At 31.3% G+C, this 27354-nt stretch overlaps 3 protein-coding genes across 3 annotated transcripts; 2 read left to right on the forward strand and 1 right to left on the reverse strand.

Annotated features, from left to right (window-relative positions):
• Positions 1-7830: 7830 nt before the first annotated feature.
• Positions 7831-10706, forward strand: LOC114191392. The gene is made up of 10 exons (XM_028080562.1): positions 7831-7911; positions 7994-8626; positions 8704-8829; positions 8920-9395; positions 9475-9559; positions 9646-9735; positions 9805-9927; positions 10224-10327; positions 10412-10502; positions 10596-10706. The coding sequence occupies exons 1-10, from the start codon at positions 7831-7833 to the stop codon at positions 10704-10706; spliced, it is 1920 nt and encodes a 639-aa protein (XP_027936363.1).
• Positions 10707-12033: 1327 nt separating this feature from the next.
• On the reverse strand, positions 12034-13836 carry LOC114191393 (protein FAR-RED IMPAIRED RESPONSE 1-like). Its single transcript, XM_028080563.1, has one exon. It carries the CDS (start codon positions 13834-13836, stop codon positions 12034-12036), a length of 1803 nt encoding a protein of 600 aa, XP_027936364.1.
• A 1086-nt stretch (positions 13837-14922) lies between these two features.
• Positions 14923-16141, forward strand: LOC114191394. Its single transcript, XM_028080564.1, has 5 exons — positions 14923-15166; positions 15257-15393; positions 15469-15570; positions 15661-15726; positions 15818-16141. Exons 1-5 carry the CDS (start codon positions 14923-14925, stop codon positions 16139-16141), a joined length of 873 nt encoding a protein of 290 aa, XP_027936365.1.
• The last annotated feature ends 11213 nt before the right edge of the window (positions 16142-27354 follow it).

Raw genomic sequence — 27354 nt, forward strand, 5'->3', positions numbered from 1 at the left:
GTCACGAAAAGGATTAGAATTGGAAGAATGGAGAGAGATCTCCAAGGCCATGGTGGGGGCAACGCCATGGAGGATGTTCCTTTCCAATCTCATACCTTAATCTCAAGATTTATTCATATCAGAGAGTTAATTAATTATTTTCATCTAGATTTAATTACTCAGATACTTAATCGTTAGGAATCTAAATGTGAGTTTAAGTTTCATATCGATAAAAAATGAAAAAGTAAAAAATTATATAAAAATAAAGACTTATAAACTCATCGTCTTAAGGTTTTTGGTTGATAATAGTGTTAATACCTTATGTAATTAGACTCAAATCTGATCAGTATTGTTTCTCCTCCTTAAAAATTCTTCATATTACCTATCATTAATCATTCTTAATGTCCCCACACATCATTACTCTAACATGTTCTGTTCCCAGACTTTTCATGGTCAGCATATTTGACACTTTCGTGTGTTTATGAGGCTTCTTTGTGAAAGTGTTGCAAATGAAGAAGTTGTTTAGGCCGTTGTATTATATTCTCTCGATTTCAGAAAAACAGGTACGAGGGTCCTGGGTCGAGAACCAACGTTATCCAATCTCATCATCCACAATTATTTGAGGTTGTAAAATTGATCCATATAGAGTCCAAGGTTATTATTTTCTGTTCTCAATCTTTATGACTTCTTCTTTTTAGTGGTACAACACAACTATGAACTGAAGCAGCTCTGACAGAGTGCACCCAGGAGGAGATTAGTCAAATATTTGCATTGCTTCTCCACTTTTCTTTTTTCATATTCTGTTTTCTTACATTATTTCTGTATTTTGCATTTCTATTCTTTTTATCTGCTTTCTATTTATTCATTACACAACAAAAGTTCATGTGCAAAAACGCATTATTCATTTGTATCCTTAGATTAGTTACTCATGTTTTTTCTGTCTGTAAAATAAATAAATAAGAATAGAAAAGGTAGAGTTCAAGGAAGTGAGTGACATGAAAACAATAGTGAAATTATCTAAATGTTAAAATGTTTGAATGAAAAAATATAAAAACATTATAAATTAAGTTTTATTTTCATTCGTGTAGTTTGATGGAAAATTGCGTAGAAGTAAAATGTGTTTTTCTAAGTGTTACTTGTCTTTAATATATTGAATTATTCAGAAATTGAAAATTCTCATTTTCGGTTCATCCTGAATCTTTTCTTTGAGTGACCTAAGTTCTAATTTTAATTTCTCTTTTTAGCAACTTTTCTTTAACTTTATAAAAAAAAAATTCATCTGAATACATTATTCAAAATTAAACCAAGTTCAAAAATATTCATTTCCCTGTAATTTTTATTTTATCAATGATAGAAATAAATCAAGATGAGAATTGAGATTCAATTTTGATATTAAATGTCATGAAAGACGAATATTTAATTTAACAAGAAATAAAAAAAACAACATTCTAATATTAAGAATATATCACTAGAACAGTAAAAACCTTTTACATATATTATATTTTGGACATTTTTCGTTTATTTTGGATCTAGTTTTAATATAAAACATGTAAATTTACATCGCATGAAAAATACACAACAAAATTTAGGTTGGATTGTACCAAGTTTGATGTAAAAACATAAATTTACTTTAGACTATACCAAGTCCTACGTAAAAAATATCAAATGATGTTTTTGTGATAAAATTAAATAAGAGTCGATGATCAAAGAAGATAAATTTAAGATAGATGGTAAGTCACATAAAAAGAAAATTGAGTTGTACAAGAATTGAAATAAAAGAAAGATTGAAATTTCTAATTTTTGTTTATCTTCTACTTCAATATTCTTGAACCTGTACAACTTAATCTTCTCTTTAAGTGACTCAACCTCTATCTTAACTTTGACTTCTCTCTTCACCAAATCTTCTTCAACTTTATCAAAAAAATCTTTCATCTCTTATACAACACATAAAATTGAAACAAATTCAAAATACTCATTTCATTATAGTTTTTTTGTTGGTGATAGAAATGAACTCAAATACGAACATTTATTTATCATGAATAACACTGAGATGTTAATTTATTTTTTGAACAAAGGCATAAAAAAATGGTGAATCGCAGCTATGGGAAGGTTTAGAGCTCTTAAAAGAGAAAAAAAATCACGATAATTATGGAGAAGATAGCAAAACCAACTAAAACTTTTAGGGCTCACGAGATGAAATCTTAAACAAGGTAAGGCTGCAAAGGGTTGAATGAACACAACGACAAAATCTTGGATGACAAGATATGGTTGTTAACAAAGAAGATATTGAAGTTGGGGAGAATGACTCACATTAATAAGGAACTAGATCTGTACGAGATTCTTTTGTTAAAAGAATTTATACACATATGTAAAATACAAATTCATTTTCCTTATAAAGGTTAAATAATTAGATATGTTCAAATAACAAAATGCATAAAAAATCATTGTTTGTAGAAAAATGTAATTTGTGAATAACATAACTTTACTAATGATAAAAACTTGTTGACAATTCTCAAATTTATTGTGATGATCCTCTCACTTACCATACACCTAAGGAAAGGATTCATTGGGGAAGGAAAGTAAAGCACTGATGAGATTTTTAGTACACTGAATTGGTTCATAGACTTTGACCACACCTTTATGGATATATAATATTGGTATATAATGAGCTATCTTTAAAAAAAATCACTAAAATGTTAATGATGGTTTGTTATTAATTAGTAGTTAATGATTTAATACGAACAAACCTTTCAAAACTTTTAAACCAAAAAAAGAAAAAAGAAAAACAAAATTAATGCCTTCTTAAATTAAAATTAACTGAATTAAGAATGACATTTTGAAAAAGTTAATACAAGATTAACACATCCATAAATTAAAACATATTTTATAAAAAAAAATGATACTATGATTTTCATTTCTTGACTCATATCTATTAATCTGTGGTTTACACTAGGTCACGTTAAAAAAATAAAGGATGAAATTAAAAAAAAATGAGAATTATAATATAAATTTTTTTTATAAATGATATCAAGGAAATCAATGAGTATGTATAAAGGGTATTAAGGTCATGGATTATATTATACACTCTAATTCATCGCACTTTATATTTTCCTGCCTACCTTAACTTGGACATTAGAATCCATGTAGGTACGAATCGAACACTCATCTGACAGAAAATGATAGAAAATTTCTGACACTCATCTTCGATATTTTCCACCTTTCTTTTGTTTTACATTTAATGGACACTCGCGTTCAAAATTATAGGTATAACGTAAAAATGTTTTTTTTCGCATGTGAATTATTTTCCATTTTTAGTATCTACAAATTATTTTCGTGATAGAATTGTAGAATATACAAATCCAGTGACCAACCCTATACAACGATGATGAGATGAATTGAATGAAATCTGATCCAACTCATAAAAACTAACTTCACTTGGTTGATCTTCTTTCTCGTGAAATCATGCTTATAATAAAATATTTATTGAATTTAGGATAGTGATGATTAGTAAAGAATAATTTGATTAGTTTGTTTAAAAGTTGAAATCATTGATAGGTAATTAAATAATGGTGTTATTCTCTTTGGGCAGATGAAGCACATGATGACATCTTCAGTGAGATTCGGAAAGAACAGCAGATGAAGCTGTGTCGATGGCCAGAAACATAGAACAAGAACACAATATACTCTCTAACGAAGAGGATCTCAATATTCTTTTATAATCATTTTAATTCAAAATGGTTGGTTGAATCTGTGCCAATAATTGAATTCACAACCGCACCACCACCCATTTTATTAATGAACCGGATTCTGCGCCGTTTATGAACCACACTACAACTAATAACTTACTATAAATAACAAAACAAAGTCCGATAAAAAAAAATATATATATATATATATCATTATTTCTGATTGGATAATGAGATTGAGAGGGACACAACCACTTACCCCATTAACTACTTACTCCTTCGCCCGTCTTAATTTTTTTATTAAAATTATCTTACATTCTAAAAAGTCAAAAATCAAATTCCAACCTTATCATTTGAGTTAATTTAAATTAATTTGGACGAATTTTTACTATAAAATTGTCTTATCTTTCAAGTCATTATCTTATTACTATGATAGGATGTTAAAAGTGAGCTTGAAGTTTAACTTAATCTGACAAAACCAATTTGTAAGGTGAGGTTTGCACCTCACTTATATATTATGAAATTACTTTATCTCTAGTCGATGTGGAACTTGCAACAGATGAAATTGTATAAAAATTTGGGACATGGATAAATTTTAATTTGGGGTTAAAACTTGAGGGAGGTAGGATATATTTAAGGTATGTTAGGAATATGGTGTTGGATGGCAATGATTGAATGAATATAAGAGTTGGTAGAGAGAAAAGTAAAAGGAAGAAAAAGTGAAAGAAAAGGTGTGTATAAACTTGTCATGTTATGGTAAGCATGATTCCCTTTGTTTGTTGGGAGGCAGGCAACACACATTGAAGTTACTCTGTAAAGAAGGAGTGATGGAAACTCAGTACCACTCTACAACACATCAACTCTGTCAGCCTTCCCAAAAGAAAACCTAACCAACTTTTTTTATCATGCATCAAATTCATTACCTATGTGTGTGTAATTCATTCACTGTACTCAAAACTCTGAACATACAAACTTTTAGACTTTTCCCTTTTGCACCCACATAATTGCTAACTGGACCCCTATAATTTTACTCCTCATAAAAGTAACTTCTAGTTTAAAAAAAAAAATTGAAACAAACTTTTGGAAATTATCAAAACAAGTTTTCCAGAATTTGTGGATTATGAGTTTCAAAATAAGATTTTTAAAAGAAACTTTCAGAACAAACATTTTAGAGAACGCACGAATTGTATTTTAGAATAAATTTGTTGTAATACATAAAATGCGTCACAAAACGATTTTTTTTTTTCTTTTCAAAATAAGCTCTCTGTCTCTCTCTTCGTTCTCTTCCTTGCCGTAGAGAACATAAATACAAAGGTAATGGTGGAGCGCGACGACAATAACAACCGTTAGAATAGGATTGCAATTAGTAATAATAGGATGATAAAAGAAAAAGTCTATACTTTGTATTTCATTGATCACTCCTCCAGGTTGATGGCCCAGGTCCAACACTTCTTTCTCGTCTTACATTAATTACATTAATATGGGTGATTTCTTTCTGTATCTCCTCAATTTTTTTCCACCACCCCTAAAAATGTGGAATACCAAAAGCAACCTTACGCGTTATTTAATTTAACCTTAACTTTTTTATCCCTTCCTTTTTCACTGTGAAAGCATTAGTTGCGTGTAGGGATGGTAGCGGGGCGGGCGGGAACGGGTTTCCCTATCCTATATCTATTTCTGTAGAAAAAATTTATCCTCATTTTCATACTCAAACTCAACGGGTATCAAACTTTTGTTCCATCTCATCCTCACCCGATAACGAGTATAATCTCGTACTCATACCCGTACCCGTTTTTTTTACTACTTCAATATTAATTTTAAACAATTTTTATAAAATAATAAAAAATTACGTTAAAGGAAACATAATATTATCAAATATTCAATATTATGATGATGGTTGTTTCTTTAATATCAAATACTTTGAAATAAAAATTATAATTGTTTACATTTTAGATTAAAATACCAAATAAAATTTTATGAGAACAAAAATATTTATTAAATTTGCAAACTACAAACATTAAGGAAATCTAGTTGATAAAATTTAAAAATATTTTTAAAAAAATATAAAAGGAAAACAAATATTCAAATTAAAATATATTTTAAATGTTTGTTTACTTTAATTTTTTTAAATTCTAATGAATCTCTTTTTTATGTATTAATAAAAATGATAATACATCACTTAATCAAAGTGACGCAAAGAAGAAATAATAAACATAATAATAAAAATTTGACATAGATCTTGTATCTTTTGAAATCTAATATATGTTGGATGGTGATAAAAAATATTCATGGCAATTACATTAAATTTTTATATTATAGTAAATAAAAGTTATTTATACAATTATAGTGAAAAAATTACAATATGATTGATAATGAGTTAGAAAATAAATTAGATAAAATATATCGAAATAGTATTCTACATGATGAACATAAACAACAAGTACAAATATTAAAAAATTAACAATGTGTGTTTGACAAACAATTTGAAAGACTATCGAAAGAAATCGCACAAAGGAAAACAAATATATAATTAAGGGTATGATAAGATGAAAAATACCTTAGAGATCTAAGAAAACCTTTTAAATATCAATATATATACTCAATGGTTGATAAATAATGAAAATTGTTTTAGTGAAACAAAAGAGTTATTTAAATGAAACAAGAGTTAATAATAACAAGTAAAGAATTCTTTTTTATATTAAATGAAATGTTTATGTTATTAAACACTTAAATTGAGAGTATTAAATAGGAAAATGTTACAGTTACTACCCAATTTGACTACCGAATTGACTACCTTACGTGGAATTAAATTTTTCATTTTTTTAATTGAAAGAAGTGGAGTGGCACGTGAGTGAAGAAATCTGAACTTAAGTGCCCCTTTCACGTGTTGCCGTCAACTAACGGGCATTTTGTGAAATTGAAAAAAGAGGGAAAAAGTTTCACTTCGCAGACATTTGCAGAAACTTCACGGGTTCCATACCAACACTTTTGTTCTCCACCGCTCCATCGCACCTCTGAACTGCCACACCTCTTCGAAGTCCACAGCGCAGGCACGAAGTCCATCTTCCATTTTGAAAATCCACCACCACGACGAAGTCCGCCGTCCTTGCGAAGACCACCGTGCCTGCGAAGTTCCCCGTCCCTGCGAGGTCCCCCGTCCGTGCGCAGTCCACCGTTTTGGTGGTCTCCTTCGAAAATCCACCGCCCCTAAACACGGAAAGGTAACTTCTTTGTGCTGCTGTGTGTATGGTAAGTGTTTAGGGTTTTCCAGTGAAAGGGATGATTTAACATGACAATGTTCTCCATTTGCAGGGTATTCTTCCATTTGGTTCAAGGTATGATTTTTTTGTTTTCCCCAAATCATTGACGTCGCGGTTGTATCGTTTTGGTGTGGCCTCGAAAAATGTATGTCTAATAATGGTGGATTTGATCAAAAATGTCTCTCTAATATCACTGTTCACTTACTTTTTTAAGATTTTCATGATAATCATTGTGTTGAATGTAGGTTTTGATTGGTAGTGTGTTATTTAATTGTAATATTGACGGGATGATTTCTTATGAATTTGTGGTGATTGCATTTGTGTTGAGAAGTATTTTACTGTTGGACTTAGCATCCTTATCCTAATACCTTCATAATTCATGCAGTTCACGAATCTGTAATAGAATAAATAGTAGGAGCTGTGACTACCAAGTAATTTACTCATTTTCTATTGTTGTAAGCCTTACACCATTGTCAGTGATAGGAAATCATACCAATTCATGAATCATCAGAGAATTGAAATCCATATTTATGCTATCAGTTGGTATATGTAGTTTTGAATGAAAAAGAAAAGACTGATTTTAATTCTCCCAAATAGAACTAGTTCAAAACTATTATTTATTCATTCATAATGAAGTACCTTGTACTTAATCTAATTTAGTCATTGATAATGCAGTACCTTTTATAAAGAAGATAATCTAATTTTAACTTTGATACAAAATCTTAATTGTTAGTGTTTGTGGGTTTTCACTTTAGATTATAAGTTTTTGATCCCATGAATTTACTTGAATGAATTCAGTAGTATGGATATTATTGATAATTAAAAGTATTATGTAACATTTTTTCGTGCTTACTTATCTATTTTGGTCTTAGTTATTAGAATTGATTAATAGTTGAATTAGTTATATGGTAGGGAAAAGGGAAGTGAAATCTTCTCCGCATTCATGGAATAAGGGTAAGAAGACGAAGATGGAGAAGGATGCCCATGTTAATTTTCACCCCTTAGGACCATTTAAATGAAATTATGTTTACTAATTGTTTAACTAAATTGTACTGTCATGTATTATAGGTGAGGATCGTGCATCGTTGTGATACAAAATACATTGTTGAAGTAAACAATGTACTCAAAGCAACCCACCGTAAGCGGATTGAAGGAACACCATTTAGATGGTGTTTGTCTCTGGACAAGGTGTTGGAAATAAATTGCCCTTTGATTAGGGAAGTTTTGAATCGGTGGGTTGTAGATGGGGAATTCATTCGTGTTGGCCCGCACTTAGTTCGCTTATCAATATATGATGTTTGTATATGCTTAGGTCTTACTATGGTTGGTAAATCTGTTCCATTTGATAGTGAAGTTAGTGGGTTAGTAGGTTCACTTTTTGAGAACAAACCTATTTCGGTCCGAGATATAAGTAAGAAGATTAAGAACTATGTTAGTAGTGATGATGATGATGATGTACAAAGTGTTTGTAGGTTGTACTTGTTACTTTGTTTCTCTGTCTTTTATTTTCCTAGGACTTCTAGGACCGTGAACAATATGCCTTTCAAAATCTTAGACAATCTAGACAACCTTAGTGACTTTAATTGGGCCGATTCTGTTCATACCTTTTTGATTGGTGGTATGAATCGTGGACGTAAGGTTCTACTAGAAAACCAAAATTCAAGTAGCCTTAACATAGCCGGTTGTGTTGCAGTTATACAGGTAATTAATAATTTCAATAGTGGTGTTGTAATTTTGTTATGAATTTTGATATATTATTTGATTATTCATTTATATAGATTTGGGCTGCCCGTCGACTTGGGTTAGAAGATGTACAAACTGAAAATCAATTCCCAAGAATTTTGCACTGGCCATTGGTGAAGATTAGGACAGTTAACATTGAGTCCCTTTTTGAAAAGAATAAAGTATACAAAATTGAGATTTTTTAACTTAGTGTTATGTAATTCTGTTTTTTTTTGTTTAAATTTTTTGAAAATATAGTAATTTTTGTGTAGGTTGTTTTTGATTGGTCTCTAAGTGATGAAGACAATAACAACCCAATTGTTCAAACTGCACTTAGTGTTTTGCATGAAGGCACTGCAAAAGACGACGACAACGAATTTCGTGGTCGTTCTAAAGCTGAAGTGGAATTGGAAGAGAAAATACAAAAGCATGAAATGCTAATTAAGGAGATGAAGGCAGAATTGAAAAAGATGCGTTCTGAATACCTTGGAAGGACTGCAGCTGACACCTGTGATGGTGAAGCAAATGTGTTAAATGAAGATCATTGTCCTCCATTTGAGCAGAAGAAGACTGGACCTCAGGATTGTGTTGTTGAAGCTAATGTTTTGAATTCAGTTCATGGTTCTCCACAACAGCAGGAAGAGTGTAACAAAGTTGAGGTTTCCCCTTCACCGCAAAAAGAGTGTGACCAATCAAGGATTGATATGGGTAAATTGTACAAGGATGTGACCGCTCATGGAAGTTGTAGGTATGGAATTCAGTTACTTTATACAAATATAGTTAAATTGAATAGAATGTATTCTGAGTTGTTTAAATTCACTTGTTAGCATTGTTTACGCTGAAGTGAAAGGGCAATTATTAAGAAGCAATGAGTGCCATGGCTTTCGTCCTCGGGGTTGGATTGATAACATGGTATTCTCTGACACTTAAATTTTTTACAGATTTATGTACTTTTTGAAATCAATGGAATATAATGATGATTAATTGGGTATGTGCAGTCTGTTTTGTTTGCTGCAAGTTACTTCATGTATAAAGAGAAAAGTCAGACTGAGAGAGTAAATAGAGTTATTTTCAGCCCTTTGTATACAGTAAGTATATGTTTTTAATATTTGTGATTTACATAGTTGAAATAATTTAAATATTTTTTTGTGCTGCAGAATACGGTGATCATCGAATGTAACAAGAGAAAGATTAATAGACGTGTCTGGCGTGTGGACGACTATAGGCATTACCTTCCGCCTGATTTGTGTTCTATTCAAGAAATTTTAAGAGCTGATCTGGTTAGTATCCAATGTCATGTGATAAAGTAATGAATTTAAAAAATTGAATTTATTTTTTAATTAATGGTTGTTCCATTTAGTTATTTGCACCAGTGGTTTACGATGGACACTGGTGGTGTTATGCTATCCAATTTCACAGCAAGAAGTTTATTATATTGGATTCTCTTCCCCACAATTGTCGTCGCAAAAAACAAATAGATAATCATGTTGTAAGTATGTTATAACATTTGGATAATTGTAAGTCTGTTTGGTCACTTAATTTGCATAATTGAATTGTAACATATTTATCTTTTTAGATGCAGAATGTGGAGAACCTTTTTTGGCTTCTGATGAATGATAAGAACCAAATGAAACCAACATTTGAACTAGTCATTGACGACCTTCCTCATCAACCAAATTTGTATGGACGTCGATGTTCTATATTGGCAACGACATTGTAAAAATTTGTGTATATTTGATTACATTTAATTTTTGGTGATTCCAGGCATGACTGTGGCATTTTGGTCTTAAAGTATCTTCAGATGTGGGATGGACTTAAAAGATTTGATGGAAAAAACATGCCTTCATACTCTTGTGTAAGTACGAAAACCTAGTGGTTGCCTTCAACTTTCATTTCCTTAAATTAAGGTATTTAAATAGGAATTTTCTGATTATTTTGTGAATTACAGGAGGAGCTGCAACATTTGAGACAACATTACATTTGTGAATGGTTGCTTGACCCAAAAAATTTGCATAGAGAGACTGTTCTTCAAAGATTTCAACCATACATTAGGAATTAGTACTATGAATATTTTGTGCAGTGGTCCTTTGAATATTTTGTAGATTGATTATGCTTTTAAATATTGACATCAAAATTTATAAATGTATTTGACAACAATTATTAATGTAATTTTGTGGCCATGTGAAATGGAAGTGCAACTTTCTATGTCAATATTGGGTTGTTTGATAAATAATATAGTGTGTCCAGAATTGAAAACAATGTTCGTTTCATTTACAATGATTAAAATGACAAGATGTTCATTTAACAAGGTAGTTTGCACTCTTGTTCTGAATTGATGATTTATTTTATGTGCAATGATTAAACTGACATGACCTTTAACTTAGTTAAGTGATGGAGTAAAAATTAATTATGTTGTTTTGTTTAAAAGGAAGTTCTCACCAAAGAGATAAATAATTTAGTTAACCAAATAAATGAAACCAACTATACACTGAATTCGACGTGCTCATTTTTAGTAAATTGAAGTTATATCATTTTGAATCAGATATGCAATCTCATAAATCAACTCCTTCATAGGAAGTGCTGTTAATTCAATATGCTTTTAAAATTGGGTATTTAAAACCTGAACTGATATCATTAGAATAAAAATATGTCTGTTGTGCAAGCGAGATGAATAAAAATCACCATATATCCACTCGAAAACTACCATTCCTTCCACATGCATTTTAAATGCAATAAAATACATCCATCAAAATAATTGTAGGGTAAACGTTTTTAATAACATTTGTCAGCATTGGCGAAATGTGATGAGTCTTGACAAAATAAGTGGTGACCCATGACAATATTTTTGTACAAGGATACACTGCAGTGAAGGTCACCCACATTGAAACTGAAAGCAAAATAATTATGTCCATAACTAAACATGTCATTCACAAACACATAATCCAAAATCAAAAGGTGTTTGGTTATGCCATGTTGATTAGGTCAACCAATCCAAAAGTAGATTTTCTTTGCAAACTAGTTTCTGCACGTAACAAAAAACCTACTGTCATAATAGGTAGTAGTGATGAAGTGTATTTTTAATTAAAGATCTCAGATCTGAATCTCACCTAAAAATGTGTTGACTTTCATGACAAAGTTGTGTGCTTTCTACTGATGTCAACAAGGATACAAAGCTCGTGCACTGCAAATCACAAACCTGGCAATTGCATGATTTAAAATAATTAATGACTTTGTATAACTCAGTAAACCTACTTATTACAATAAAACTTACCATGTTGTTTATATCTCTTCCATTCATTTCTGCACCAGTAGATTGTTTAGTAGAAGTCCCAAGGTCACCGTGATGGACTGAGATTCCATCCCTACATGCTTTGTTCCTTGCAGCCTTACATATTTTTTTTTTTGCCAATCTTTTCAACGGTTGATTGCATCCTTAATCCTCGTGGTCGACCCTTTCTTTTCACATGGACTGGGCTTAGTATATTGTTGTGTTCAACCGCAGTATTAGGTGTAGAAGACATGTCTTTTTGAGCCCCTAATGAAGTTGCTCCCGCATCTCTTATGGATGCATTTTTTGACAACGACTCCAGTTGGTCAACAAGGAAGTCTGTTCCACTTTGACTTTCACATGCAAGCTCAGCAATGTCATAAAATTTCTTACACAAAAAGTCATACCTCTTAACATTTGGTTCGTCTTTCTTAGTGTTGTATGATGCTCGTATCAAAGTATGCCATCTACGTATCTGTTTGCTCCACCGACCAAGAATATACTTTTGTGAAACACATCTAACATCTTCTTGTGCAAGGACCATTAGGCTGTGTCGACAAAGAATACCTCTAAACTCAAACAGTCGACAAGAGCATTCAATGTCTTTTGTTGAAGGATCAAATATAACTTCACGCATCTTGTCTGCACTTTCGTCTTTCCATATCAAAGCTTCTTTGACAAAATATTTTGTCCTAATCCCATCAAATACAACATTTTTCACGTTACAGTTCATTTTGCACCGAAATTCGTTTTGCACTTCCCCAAATTTTGCATGAGTGTATTCCTCCTGAAATTGCCTCTCGATAAATGATTGAGATCCACAGGGAATGGTAGTATTAACAGAACTGAAGTCCGCCTCGTACTCCTTCTCTGCCTTGGAACGAAGGGCGTTGTCATATTGAACCACAAATTGTTGGAGTGTGGTTGTAGAGTTAATGAACCCATCAAAAAAGGCGTTCATCCCCTCACTTCTTTGTGTTGTCGACATGCCAGCCCAAAAATCACATTTCAAATAACATGGCACCCATCGATGCCTTTCTTCAAATAGGGTGTGCAACCATTCATTTAGTTCTAGGTCATACAGTTCAATGAAATTATTCCATCCACTCTCAAAATCCTCTGCAGTAGATGATTCATACACCAATTGCTTCATGGTATGCTTGATTTCCTTGTAGTTTGTATAACCAATCAATTTTTCGGGAAGTTTCTTCATTATGTGCCAAAGGCACCAACGATGTCGTGTGTTGGGGAAGACCATTTGGATTGCATTTTGCATAGCCTTGCACTGATCAGTGACAATGCCTTCAGGGGATTTATTTCCCATGCATCGCAACCAACATCGAAATAGCCACACAAATGTACTACTGTCTTCTGCAGATAGAAGTCCACAACCTAGTAAGATTGAATGACCATGGTGATTAACCCCAACAAATGGTGCAAATGGCATGTCGTACTTATTGGTTAAGTACGTTGTATCAAATGATACAACATCCCCAAACTCCATAAAGGCAGCCCTACTCCTAGCATCAGCCCAAAATACGTTGCTAATGCGATTATCTGGATCCATATCAATTTCAAAAAAGAAATCTTTGTTCAATTCCCTCATAGCTGAAAAGTGGTTTAACAAAGCTTGTCCGTCACCTTCCTTCCCTAATGCACGTCTTTGCTTACCAATGTAGTTCCTAGCGTCTCGTTCCACAAATTGTAAATTTTCAAATCCCCCTGCATCACACACCAAGGACCGAAAGCTCTTATTAATGCGAACACCGGCTTGGTCATTTAGGTCAAGGGTCCTTTTGACTTGCATATTCAGCTTTCTATTCCCACGAATAAGCCTGGATTTTGTTGGACTAACGTCATGGTTATGTTCATCTACCACACTGCTAATCATCCACATATCTTGCTTTCGAACTGCTGTCATGCGTGCTGGACATTGCTTTCTTTGTGTTGGAAGAGTCTTCATTTCAGGTGGAATGGAAGACACACATTTCCCCTCACGGGAACAAACTAACTTTAAGTAACACATTTGGTTGTCAACGTCCTTTTTAGATGTTCTTATTCTAATTCCAAAACCTGATTTAATTGCGTACTCTCTGTAATAATTCTTCACTTCATCAGCACTTTCGAAAATCATCCCAACATATGGACACAGAACTTCATCAAAGTGCTTTGAATGATGGTAGTCATCATTGCAGTGCTCTTGAGTCACACTTCATGTACCCCCCTCTATGTGTAATAAAGTTATGTCCTCCAAACCCATAACGTTGTTTTGTTCATCGTCCTCCATCTGTTATTCAAAAAATCGAATATCATGATGAAAGCCCATGTATGTAAGTTATCATATAACTCATGACCATACAAGTTGCTTAAAAGTTAATATATTCAAAGGATTCCTTCGTTTTCAACATAAAAATTTGATCTTTATAACGATGAGCATTAATAGTTTTTTCATAAGTGTGGAAAAGTTCTTTCATGAGACATCCATTGAAGAAAATTTATACAAAAACCCTCGCATCAGTGGTTCAGTGTTCATTAAATAAGGTTTCGTACGAAATGGCATCTGAAATAAATAAATGGAAACGAAACACTTACATTGTTTGATGGTTTGCAGTAAACTTGTTTGAGCAGTTGGGAAGTAGTCCTTCAACATTTATTGCTCATTTCCATGTTATTATTTTGCTTCAATGAAACCCTAATTTCTAAGACGATGGTTCAATGCAATGCAATAAAACCCATTTAATGCTGCGTAAATGATTTTAGGGTGGTGGGTAGAGGGACGCATCCAATGCAATGAAACAGAACAGCTTGAATGGTATGCATTAAGTTTAGCGTGTTCAAAAAGCAAGTGAAGGGCAAAGTTGTAATTCTGCATTATATTTTTCCATATATAACAGTAAGATGACCTGGCTAAGTATCTCTAAACGTCGTAAGTACATCTCGTATTGGGAAGGTTTACTTCAAAGTTTTCTCAACCCACTTCTAAAGGGAAGTCCATCTTGTTTCAATAATGGATCCGTGGGAGGCATTGGCGGTAGATGACAAGGTTCTCAAAGAATTTCTAGAAAGGTCGAACTCAGCCACAACTTTCATCCCTGGACCAGCTGCAAACGCCCAGGCTGTTATCCTTAACAGGCAATTAGATGAAGCACACAATACACAAGAGTTTATGAACAAAATGGCTATTGCGAGTCATGCACGTGATTTTTACTCAAATGCTTGGAAGTGGGCAGAGCAGTTCATCAAACACCATGGTTAGTGTCCTTGTCGTACTACTAAATTAGTTCTCAAAATATATCTCCATGATATTACTTTAATGACTGATTTCATCATTTATCCCGTAGCTCTGGTTCAGGATGGAGACATTAAAAATATAACTCCATTGTCACAAAGGAAATCATTGGAAAGAATGCCCTTTATGGCTTGTGTAGTCAAAGAATGTAAGCCAAACGGGCTTGGTGACATGCTTATCACTATGAAGGTTAGTTTGTTTTAAGCGATTGTGATGTACTCATTCTTTATGATATATCACTTATGTTCAACATGACTATATTAGGACCCATCTGATATCGCGAAAGCTAGCATCCACAATAAAGTGCTTAAGGATGCTGAATTTGGTTCAGATGTTGCTGTTGGATCTGTTCTGCTATTGAAAGAAGTATAAAAATAGGGCACACATTTTTTTAAATATTATTTGTAATCATCGTAAACTACTCTTGCTAAAAGTGCATGCATATTGAATGTGTAGGTTGCCGTCTTCAAGCATCCTCGACGGATTCAATACCTAAATATCACTCTAAGGAACATTGTCAAGGTAAATAAAATAACAACACATAATTTAGTTTTTTCTTCACTTGTACAGATGGTTGAATTTGATACACTTTTCTCATTTTTCTGTTTAATAGGTTTTCAAATATGACATTAGCCCTCCAACTGAAGAAGAAGTAAAGGCTTCTTTGCCTGTAGTGCGACTTAACTATGTTCCGAAAAAAACTGTCGATCAAAATATGGAGACAAATGTGCAATCTGATTTAAACGTAAATCAAAACATAAATATGGATCATAATATCGGGGCAAATGTCGACACCAACAACCCACCACCTGTGTCGGCCAATGTGGACGAAATACTACAGAAGATGATTCCTCCCTCAACTCAAAGTCCTTCTTATGAACTGGGGGAGACCTCTAAGGATGAATCATCTGCCTTGGATAATATTTCACTTAGTTAGCTCAAAACTATTTGATGTATTTTATTTCCATGCTATTTAAATTTTGATTAAGCATTGAATGTTGTTGTTTGTACTTTGAACTATCAAACAATATTTGGTTAAAGAAATGTAGTAACTGTCTATTATTGTTGTTATTATGCAGACCTCTTTATTCACCTAAGCAACATTCTCTGATAAAATCGAACTGCATATGATATTTCTGCACACTCCGACTGAATAATCTGTTGACCTCTGATGTTTTATCTGGTGACCTACCCACAACATTTTGTACAAACAAAATTAATTGGGGTCTGTTGTATGGGCAGCAAAATTTTTCCCCACTTACGGTGACAAGAATGACCCTCAAAGCATGTGTGTAAGGGATGTTGAACCTAATAAATATTGGTGCCACATAATTGGTCCACATAATTCACCACACATAAATTAGGTCTGTAAGAAATATCTGGTGACCACACAATTGATAACTGGTGACCTTCCCTGAACTTTTTGCACAACTTATTCACCCCTGCTATGTTGTAAGGATGTCCACAACTAAAACCTTAAGGATGTAAGGGCATACCTCAATCACAATTAGAGTAGGTATATACACTCCTAGAACAAAAAGGTCAGAAAGAATTAGCCCACAAGTGCTTCAGCACACACATCCTAACATTGACTGAATAATCTGTTGACCCCTGATGTTTTATCTGGTGACCTACCCACAACATTTTGTACAAAAAAAATTAATTGGGGTCTGTTGTATGGGCAGCAAAATTTTTCCCCACTTACGGTGACAAGAATGACCCTCAAAGCATGTGTGTAAGGGATGTTGAACCTAATAAATATTGGTGCCACATAATTGGTCCACATAATTCACCACACATAAATTAGGTCTGTAAGAAATATCTGGTGACCACACAATTGATAACTGGTGACCTTCCCTGAACTCTTTGCACAACTTATTCACCCCTGCTATGTTGTAAGGATGTCCACAACTAAAACCTTAAGGATGTAAGGGCATACCTCAATCACAATTAGAGTAGGTATATACACTCCTAGAACAAAAAGGTCAGAAAGAATTAGCCCACAAGTGCTTCAGCACACACATCCTAACATTGACAACACAAAAAAAAAAAACTAGTTATAGCAATTTTAATCAAACACACATTCAAAACAAAATGAATTAAAAAAATATCATACCTTCCGGTCAACACTAAAATCGCTTCCTTCACTAACTTGACTCATATTTTTGACCTGAAAACACAAATGCAGTCACCACAAATTCATAAGAAATCATCCCGTCAATATTACAATTAAGTAACACACTACCAATCAAAACCTACATTCAACACAATGATTATCATGAAAATCTTAAATCATCCCTTTCACTGGAAAACCCTAAACACTTACCATACACACAGCAGCACAAAGAAGTTACCTTTCCGTGTTTAGGGGCGGTGGATTTTCGAAGGAGACCACCAAAACGGTGGACTGCGCACGGACGGGGGACCTCGCAGGGACGGGGAACTTCGCAGGCACGGTGGTCTTCGCAAGGACGGCGGACTTCGTCGTGGTGGTGGATTTTCAAAATGGAAGATGGACTTCGTGCCTGCGCTGTGGACTTCGAAGAGGTGTGGCAGTTCAGAGGTGCGATGGAGCGGTGGAGAACAAAAGTGTTGGTATGGAACCCGTGAAGTTTCTGCAAATGTCTGCGAAGTGAAACTTTTTCCCTCTTTTTTCAATTTCACAAAATGCCCGTTAGTTGACGGCAACACGTGAAAGGGGCACTTAAGTTCAGATTTCTTCACTCACGTGCCACTCCACTTCTTTCAATTAAAAAAAAATGAAAAATTTAATTCCACGTAAGGTAGTCAATTCGGTAGTCAAATTGGGTAATAACTGTAACATTTTCCTATTAAATATACTTATGTGAAAGGAAAATATACAATAAACAAAAATATTAAAAAAATTATAAAAATATTCAAATATGAGACATAAAATTTTTTTAATTGACATACATCATTCTAACATAATTTTATAAAAATTATGATAAGATAAAAAATATATTGTAGATGCGAATGCATTTCATGACAAACCAAATAATTAAAAGAAATATATATATATATATATATATATATATAAAAGATTACTTAATTAATTATGAATATTTTAATAATCTAAATGAAAACGGAAATATGACCGGGACGGATATTATAATAGGAATATATACATTCTCATACATATCTTCCTGTCCAATTAAAAAAGTTAAAAAATTTTCATTTTATATCTAATTAATACGTGAATTTCCCGTCAGACGAATTCAAATAATTTTTACATGAACGAATTTATTTGAGTTGTGTGTTCGTTATTCCTTCTGCTTCTTCACTGTGGAGCAGTTGTGCGTTCATCGGTATTTGGAACCCGAATCTGGAGAAGAAAATCCAGAATATATTCTCGGAGTCGATCTTTCCGGAAAGCACATTTCTTCTTTTAAAATGGCCTTTCCGGAGAGTACATTTCTTTTTCAGAATTTCTTTTCTCGTAATGCACACCAAATCTATTATGAAACTATGTTTCCGAAAGACACCGATCAACGTTATTACGGATTTACTTTTCCGAAATTATACATTACCCTGGAGAAACAAGAATTCAATCAAACATTTACCATCGCCCCACACATTTCGTAAGCAAATCAGCAGCACCTCCACCAAAAGCTTCAAGAGAAACCACACCATAACACACCAAATACAAGCAAGTGTTTCCATAAAGGAAGCTTTTAAATTATTCCAATCAAATTTAATGTATAGTTTGGAATTGTTGTTCTATTTTTTTTAAATAAATTATATTTATGAAAAATATAAATTTTGTATATTTTTTGAAATACATTTCAAATTGTATAAGTGGAAAGATATTTCGAATCTAGAAATAACTTATAGATTACATAATTGGGAATGTATTTAAAAAGAACTACATTTTAAGATATATAATTTGAAAAGTATTTTTGAATCTAAGAATATTTTTTAAAATGTATATTCTAAAATATAATTTTTTAAAATATGTTTCAGATTGTGAAATCCAAAAGGTATTTTTTTAATCTAAAAATAATTTCTAAATTACATAATCCATAATTTATTTTTTAAATATACTTTAGATTATACAATCCGGTGCTTTCACTCTGAAAACATTTTTTGATTTGTACAATCCAAAATAAATTAAAAATGGAGATGCAAGATAATATTTATCTTTTTATTATAATTTTAACTATAGATAATTTGAGGTTTATGAGTTTTGTAGGAGTGCAGAGCAAAAAATAGAGGTGCAGAAGAAACAACCAATAGGTCTTGTTTATGGGCTTAGCGAGTAGTTATTGGGGCAAGGTTACGAAGTTAAATGGGATTTTGAGAGTCCATTTTGGTTAGGGAATTATTTTTTGAACCACACGGTTTCCTCTGAGATGTGTAAAAGACAAGAATGACCATAGTTAAAGTTAAAGACTTGACTTTATTTCATCTTTTCTACCATCACTATTTATAGTAGCACGTTTTCTGTGCTGCTATACGACCCATTATCACTATTGTTTCTATTTTGTGAATGATGAAAGTGGAAGATTTATGTTGTTTGCTTTTGTTTTTTTGTGTTGGCATATATTTTAGAGTCAGCTTCTTCTTGCACCCATCAAATTTCTTCCGACACTCCATCAAAAGTTTCGGAAATTTTTATCCCGAATAATATTTTGAGTAGTGTCTTCTGACAAATGTTTTTAAAATTGATTTTAAAAGTTACCTATATTTTAGATTGCTTCACAAAAAAATATGGGATATTAGGATCCAATAAAATTTTACAAAAGTGTAATTAGTTTAAAAACACTTGAAATCTGTAGATATTATGAATTGTGTAATCTAGTAATTTAGTAATTATAATCAAATTCAGGTTACATAAGAGAGGTACATCTCATTAAATTATAAAAAATAATTAATAAATTTTAAAGAATTGTACACAAAATAGTACGTAGCTCTCAACTTATTTGTTTATTGTGCTTCACTCATTTGCCTATCTGGTTTGGACTATTTTTTTTTTCAAGTCGACACCTAGTACAAGCAATAAGGTTGATTTTTGTAACTTATAATCAAATTTGGATACATAAGGGTACATCTCATTGGAGGATAATAAAAGATTGATTAGTAAATTTAAAAAAAAATTACGTATTTACGCAGCTTCCCACCTTTTTTTTTGTGCCCCACTTATTTGCCTATCTGGTTTGACCTATTTATTTCTTCAAGTTAGTCACCTTGGGCAAATAATAAGGGTTGATTTTTGCATCTTATAATCATATTTGTGGTACATAAGAAGGACATCCCTTTGGAAGATAAAAAAAAAAAGATTAATTAATAAATTTTAAAAAATTATACGAAAATTAACACGCAACTTCTCACTTATTTGTTTATTATGCCCACTTATTTGACTATCTGGTTTGACCTTCTTTTTTTTCAAGCCAGCCACCTAATGCAAGCCGGTTGATTTTTGTAACTTATAATCAAATTTGGGGTACGATGTACATTTTATTGGATGATAAAAAAAATTGATTAATAAGTTTTAAAAAATTGTATAAAAAACAATACATAACTCCCTACTTATTTGTTATTTGTGTCTCAGTTATTTGCCTATATAGTTTGGTCTATTTTTTTCTTCAACCCAGCCACCTAGTGCAAACAATAAGGGTTGATTTTTATAACTTATAATGAAATTTGGGGTACACAAGGGTACATCCCATCGGATGATAAAAAAAGATTGATTAGTAAATTTTAAAAAATTGTACGCAACTTCCCACTTATTTGCCTATTTTTTTCTTCAAGCCAGTCACCTAGTGCAAGTAATAAGAGTTGATTTTTGTAACTTATAATCAAACTTATGGTACATAAGAAGTGCATCCATTTGGATGATACAAAAAATAAATGATCAGTAAATTTTAAAAAATTGTACGAAAAGTAATACGACACTTATTTTTTTATTATGTCCCACTTATTTGACTATCTAGTTTGACCTATTTTTCTTTTCAAGCCAGCCACCTAGTGCAAACAATAAGCGTTGATTTTTATAACTTATAAACAAATTCGGGGTATCCCATTGGATATAAAAAAAAGATTAATTAGAAAATTTTACAAAAAGTAATACGCAACTCCCCAATTATTTTTTCTTTGTTCCCCACTTATTTGCCTCCACCTAGTTCAAGCAACAAGTGTTGATTTTTGTAACTTAAAATAAAATTCGAGTTACATAGGGGTACATCCAATTGGATGATAAAAAAAATTGATTTATACATTTTAAAAAATTGTACCTAAAGTAATACGCAACTCCCCACTTATTTATTCTTTGTGTCCCAATTATTTGTCTCTCTGGTTCGACCTACTTTTTTATTCAAGTCAGCCACCTAGTGCAAACAATAAGAGTTGATTTGTGTAACTTATAATCATATTTGGGTACATAAGGAGTACATCCCGTTGGATGATAAAAAAAGATTAATTAGTAAATTTTAAAAAATTATACGAAAAGTGATACGCAGCTCTCCACTTATTTGTTTATTATGCCCCACTTATTTGCCTATCTGATTTGACCTGTTTTTTTTTCTTCCACACCATCTACCCAGTGCATGCAATAAGGGTTCATTTTTGTAACTTATAATCAAATTCGGGATACATAAGAGGTACATCCTATTGGATGATAAAAAAAGATTGATTAGTAAATTTTAAAATTTTTTACGAAGAGTAGTACGCTGCTCCCCACTTAATTATTTATTATGTCCACTTATTTGCCTATCTGGTTTGCCCTATTTTTTTTTTCAAGCCAACAACCTAGTGCAAGCAATAAGAGTTGATTTTTGTAATTTATAATCAAATTCATGGTACATAACAGGTACATCACATTGGATGATAAAACAAAATATTGATTAATGAATTTTAAAAAATTATACGAGAAGTAATATACAATTCTTCACTTATTTGTTTATTATGTCGTACTTATTTGACTATTTGGTTTGAACTATTTTTTTTAAGCCAGCCACCCAGTGCAAGCAATAAGGATTTATTTTTTTAACTTATAATCAATTTTGGGGTATTCTATTGCATGATAATAAAAAGATTGATTAGTAAATTTTAAAAAATTGTACGTAAAGTAATACACAACTCCCCAATTATTATTCTTTGTGCCCCACTTATTTACCTATCTGGTTTGACCTATTTATTTATTTAAGTCAGTCATCTAGTGCAAGCAATAAGGGTTAATTTTTGTAACTTAAAATAAAATTTGGGGTTCAAAATGGGTACATCCTATTGGATGATAAAAAAAATTGATTAGTAAATTTTAAAAAATTGTACAAAAAGTAATACGCAACTTTCCACTTATTTGTTTATTATGTCCCACTTATTTGTCTATCCGGTTTGACCTATTCTTTTATTCAACCCGGCCACCTAGTGCAAGTAATAAAGGCTGATGGTAACTTATAATGAAACTTGGGGTACATAAGAAGTGCATCCCTTTTATGATAAAAAAAAAGATTGATCAGTAAATTTTAACAAATTGTACGAAAAGTAATAACGCATTTTTTTTATTATGCTCCACTCATTTGCCTATCTGGTTTGACTTTTTTTTTCAAGCTAGCCACCTAATGCAATCAATAAGGGTTGACTCTTGTAACTTATAAACAAATTCGGGTACATAAGAGGTACATACCATTGGAAAAAAAAGATTGATTAGTAAATTTTACGAAAAGTAATACGCAGCTCCCCAATTATTTTTTCTTTGTTCCCCCAATTATTTGCCTATTTGGTTTGGCTTATTTTTTTCTCCAAGGCGGAGTGCAAGCAACAAATGTTGATTTTGTAACTTATAATACAACTCAAGGTACATAAGGGTACATCCCATTGGATGATAAAAAGAATTGATTAGTAAACTTTAAAAAATTGTACAAAAAGTAATACGCAGCTCCCCAATTATTTGTTTATTATGTCCCACTTATTTTTCTATCTTATTTGGCCTTTTTTTTTCACGTCAGCCACCTAGTGCAAGTAATAAGGGATTATTTTTGTAACTTATAATCAAATTTGTGGTACATAAGAAGTGCATTCCTTTGGATGATAAAAGAAAAAGATGGATCAGTAGATTTTAAAAAAATTGTATGAAAAGTAATAAGCAGCTCTCCACTTATTTGTTCTTTGTACTCCATTTATTTATCTATCTGGTTTGATCTATTTTTTTCTTCAAGTCAGCGACCTAGTGTAAGCAATAAGAGTTGATTTTTGTAACTTATAATTAAATTCAGAGTACATAATGGGTACATCCCATTGGATGATAAAAAAAGATTGATTAGTAAATTTTCAAAAAATTGTACGTAAAGTAATATGCAGCTCCCCACTTATTTGTTCTTTGTGATTCACTTGTTTGCCTATCGGGTTTGGTCTATTTTTTTCATCAAGTCAGCCACCTAGTGCAAGCAATAAGGCTTGATTTGTGTAATTTATAATCAAATTTGTGGTACTTAAGAAGTACATCTCATTGTATTACAAAAAAAGTTTGATGAATAAATTTTAGAAAATTGTACAAAAGATATTACGCAATTCCCCACTTATTTGTTCATTCTGCCCCACATATTTGTCTATCTTGTGTGGTCTTTTTTTTTTTTCAATTTAGTCATTAAATGCAAACAATAAAGGTTGATTTTTATCACTTGTTATCAAATATGTGGTACATAAGAAGTACATCCAATTGGATAAAAACAAAAGATTCATTAGTAAGTTTAAAAAAGATTGTACAAAAAGTAATATGAAGTTCTTCACTCATTTACTCACTATTCTCCACTTATGTTTATGATTTGACCTATTTTTTTCTTCAAGCCGGCCACCTAGTGTAAATAATAAGGGTTGATTTTTGTAACTTATAATCAGATTTGTAGTAAATAAGAAGTAAATCCCATGGGATGACAAAAAGAGATTGATCAGTAAATTTTAAACAACTGTACAAACAAAAAATGCAGCTCCCCACTTATTTTTTCATTCTACCCCACTTATTTGTCTATTTGGTTTGACCTTTTTTTTTCCAATTCAGTCATTCAATGCAAGCAATAAGGGTTGATTTTTGTGATTTGTTATAAAATTCGTGATACATAACAAGTACATCCAATTAGATAAAAAACCAAAATTGACTAGTAAGTTTAAAAAAATTGTACAAAAAAATTAATATGCAGTTCCCACTCATTTGTTCATTATCCCCCACTTATGTTTATGATTTGACCTATTTTCTTTTTCAAGCCATTTGTGGTACATAAAAAGTACACCCCATTTGGATAACAAAAAAAATGATCAGTAAATTTTTAAAAATGGTACAATAAGTAATATGTAGTTCCTCACTTATTTGTTTATTGTATCCCACTTATTTGACTATCTGGTTTGACTTATTTTTTTTTCAACACAGTCATTCAATGCAAGCAATAAGGGTTGATTTTTGTGACTTGTTATCAAATTCGTGTTACATAAGAAGTACATCCAATTAGATAACAAATTAAAGATTGATTAGTGAGTTTAAAAAAATTGTACAAAAAGTAATATGTAGTTTCTCACTCATTTGTTAACATTTCCCCACTTATTTTGCAAATATCATATGACTTATTTTTTTCTTCAAGTCAACCCCTAGTGTAAACAATAAGGGTTGATTTTTGTAACTTATAATCAAATTCAAGGTATATAAGAAGTAAATCCCATGAGATGACAAAAATAGATTGATTAGTAAATTTTAAGAGATTGTACGAAAAGTAATATGCAGCTCCCCACTTATTTGTTCATTCTCCCCCACTTATTTGTCTATCTGATTTGGCCTATTTTTTCACTCATTCAATGCAAGCAATAAGAGTTTATTTTTGTGATTCGTTATCAAATTCGTGGTACATAACAAGTACATCCAATTGGATAAAAAACCAAAAATTGATTAGTAAGTTTAAAAAAATTGTACAAAAAGTAATATGCAGTTCTCCACTCATTTGTTCACTATTCCCCACTTATGTTTATAATTTTACCTATTTTCTTCATCAAGTCAGCCAGCTAGTACAAACAATAAGGGTTGATTTGTGTAACTTATAATCAAATTTGTGGTACATAAGAAGTAAATCTCATCTGGATGATAAAAAAAAATTGATTAGTAAATTTTAAAAAATTTTACGAAAAGTAATACGTAGTTCCTCACTTATTTGTTTATTGTGCCCCACTTATTTGTCTATATGGTTTTGCCTATTTTTTTCAAGTCAGTTAACAAGCAATAAAGGTTGCTTTTTATGACTTGTTATCAAATTCGTAGTACATAAGAAGTACATCCAATTGAATAACAAACAAATAATTGATTAGTAAGTTTAAAAAAATTGTACAAAAAGTTCCCCACTCATTTGTTCACTATTTTTCACTTATGTTGTAGATATGATTTGACCTATTTTTTTTCTTTAAGCCAGTCACGCAAACAATAATGGTTGATTTATATAACTTATAATCAAATTCGTAGTATATAGAAAATACATCCCATTGGATTACAAATAGATTGATTAGTAAATTTTAAAAAATTATGCGAGAAGTAATACACAACTCTCCACCTATTTACTTATTATAATCCGATTATTAAGGTCTTCATTCTTACCTTTTCGAATAATATATATTAAGGTAGAAATATTTATTCAACATGATCTTTAAAAAATATGCAATATTACTACAATAAAAATCCCAACATTAGACAACTGAAAACATATAATTTAATTAGTTAGTTTGTTTCAATGCTTAACATTAACTTTTACTTTCTTCTGACAAGTATCTCCAAACAACACCATATAAGGGTAAAATATGAAGTACAAGATCAAAAAGTGAGAGAATAGGTGTCCAAAGTAAGAAATTATGCAGAGTATAAGAAGTATTGCTCTCAAATGAGTGATTATTGTGGAAGACTACATATGTGAATAAATATGAAAAAAAGGAAAGAGACGAGAAATATAATAATGAGAAAATATTAATACATGATATGTTTACAAAGAAGTGTATATATATATTTATTTTATTTATCGATGTGTTTTGTACTCGTAAAATATCGTATCAACAATATTTCTTAAAAAATATTAAAGTCTACGACATAGAAAATTGTTACCAAGTTATAGATACACATGAGTATGTTGATTTTATGGGTGGTCATGGATCAGAATTTTCAAAATCCAATTTATACTCGATCTTAATCTATATAAATTAGATCTAAATTTCAAATATATTTTAATTAAATCAAATTAAATTGGATTTTTTCAATATAATTTACATGCTTTTATAAATTAGATTTAAATTTATATTCAAATTAGTTTGACCTAAGTTCCATCTGGTCAAACTCACCTTAAAGTTAGTTTATTATTATTATTAGAATAAGTTTGAAAATGAGATTGATTCACTTATATTAAATTTAACTTTAGCCGGACTTGACCCATTTAATATAATTAAACCCAATCTAACCTAATTGAGATCCAATTCATTTTAATCTGAATCGGGCTCGACTCAATTTGATGGGGTAGGTCCAACTTAGAATTGTCTTCAATCATTCTTACGTGCACTCATCCTAACTCAATTTGATGTGCATATGACTAAACACCACTAGTCTCTAATTACAAAAATATATAAACAATTACAAAAATCAAATAAATTTTCAATTCAACACTGACTCAATTATCTACTCACTTATATTTTATTATTTTTCAATATTTTCTCTAAACTTTTATTATTCAACAATCAATATAGTTCCTTAAAAGATAATCTTTTTCACCTTAAAAAGAAAAAGAAAGACATCCCATTTTCAATCAAAACAAATGAAATGACATTCATATTTAATTGACAAATTTAAATATTATTTATTTTTCTAATAGTAATTTCTTTTGGATTAATGTGCTTGAATTAAATCTGAATTCTATTATTAATTAAATAATCTTTAATTAAACGTTACTTATTTTAAGACTTAACAAGATTAACGTGAAACAAATTTTTTGGACACATATGTGTCACCCACGTACAAAACATCTAAAAAAAATATAGTGAATTTCCACTTATATGAAAATAGATTTAATTTAATTTCTGTACACATAAATGCATTAGCCAAACATAAATTAAGTTCAGAATGCATAAAAAACAACCATGTTTTACGCCTATAACATTGATTTAAAATTAAAATTTTAGTAT

This window comes from Vigna unguiculata, chromosome 7, assembly GCF_004118075.2.
Source record: "Vigna unguiculata cultivar IT97K-499-35 chromosome 7, ASM411807v1, whole genome shotgun sequence".
Lineage (NCBI taxonomy): Eukaryota > Viridiplantae > Streptophyta > Magnoliopsida > Fabales > Fabaceae > Vigna > Vigna unguiculata.

Coding starts and splice junctions, on each gene's coding strand:
- LOC114191392 (XM_028080562.1), top strand. CDS start 7,831: ATGGTAGGGAAAAGGGAAGTGAAATCTTCTCCGCATTCATGGAATAAG. Junction 8,830..8,919: donor CCCTTTTTGAAAAGAATAAA/GTATACAAAATT, acceptor ATTTTTGTGTAG/GTTGTTTTTGATTGGTCTCT. Junction 10,328..10,411: donor CTTCCTCATCAACCAAATTT/GTATGGACGTCG, acceptor TGGTGATTCCAG/GCATGACTGTGGCATTTTGG.
- LOC114191393 (XM_028080563.1), bottom strand. CDS start 13,836: ATGACAGCAGTTCGAAAGCAAGATATGTGGATGATTAGCAGTGTGGTA.
- LOC114191394 (XM_028080564.1), top strand. CDS start 14,923: ATGGATCCGTGGGAGGCATTGGCGGTAGATGACAAGGTTCTCAAAGAA. Junction 15,571..15,660: donor CTGTTCTGCTATTGAAAGAA/GTATAAAAATAG, acceptor TTGAATGTGTAG/GTTGCCGTCTTCAAGCATCC. Junction 15,727..15,817: donor CTCTAAGGAACATTGTCAAG/GTAAATAAAATA, acceptor TCTGTTTAATAG/GTTTTCAAATATGACATTAG.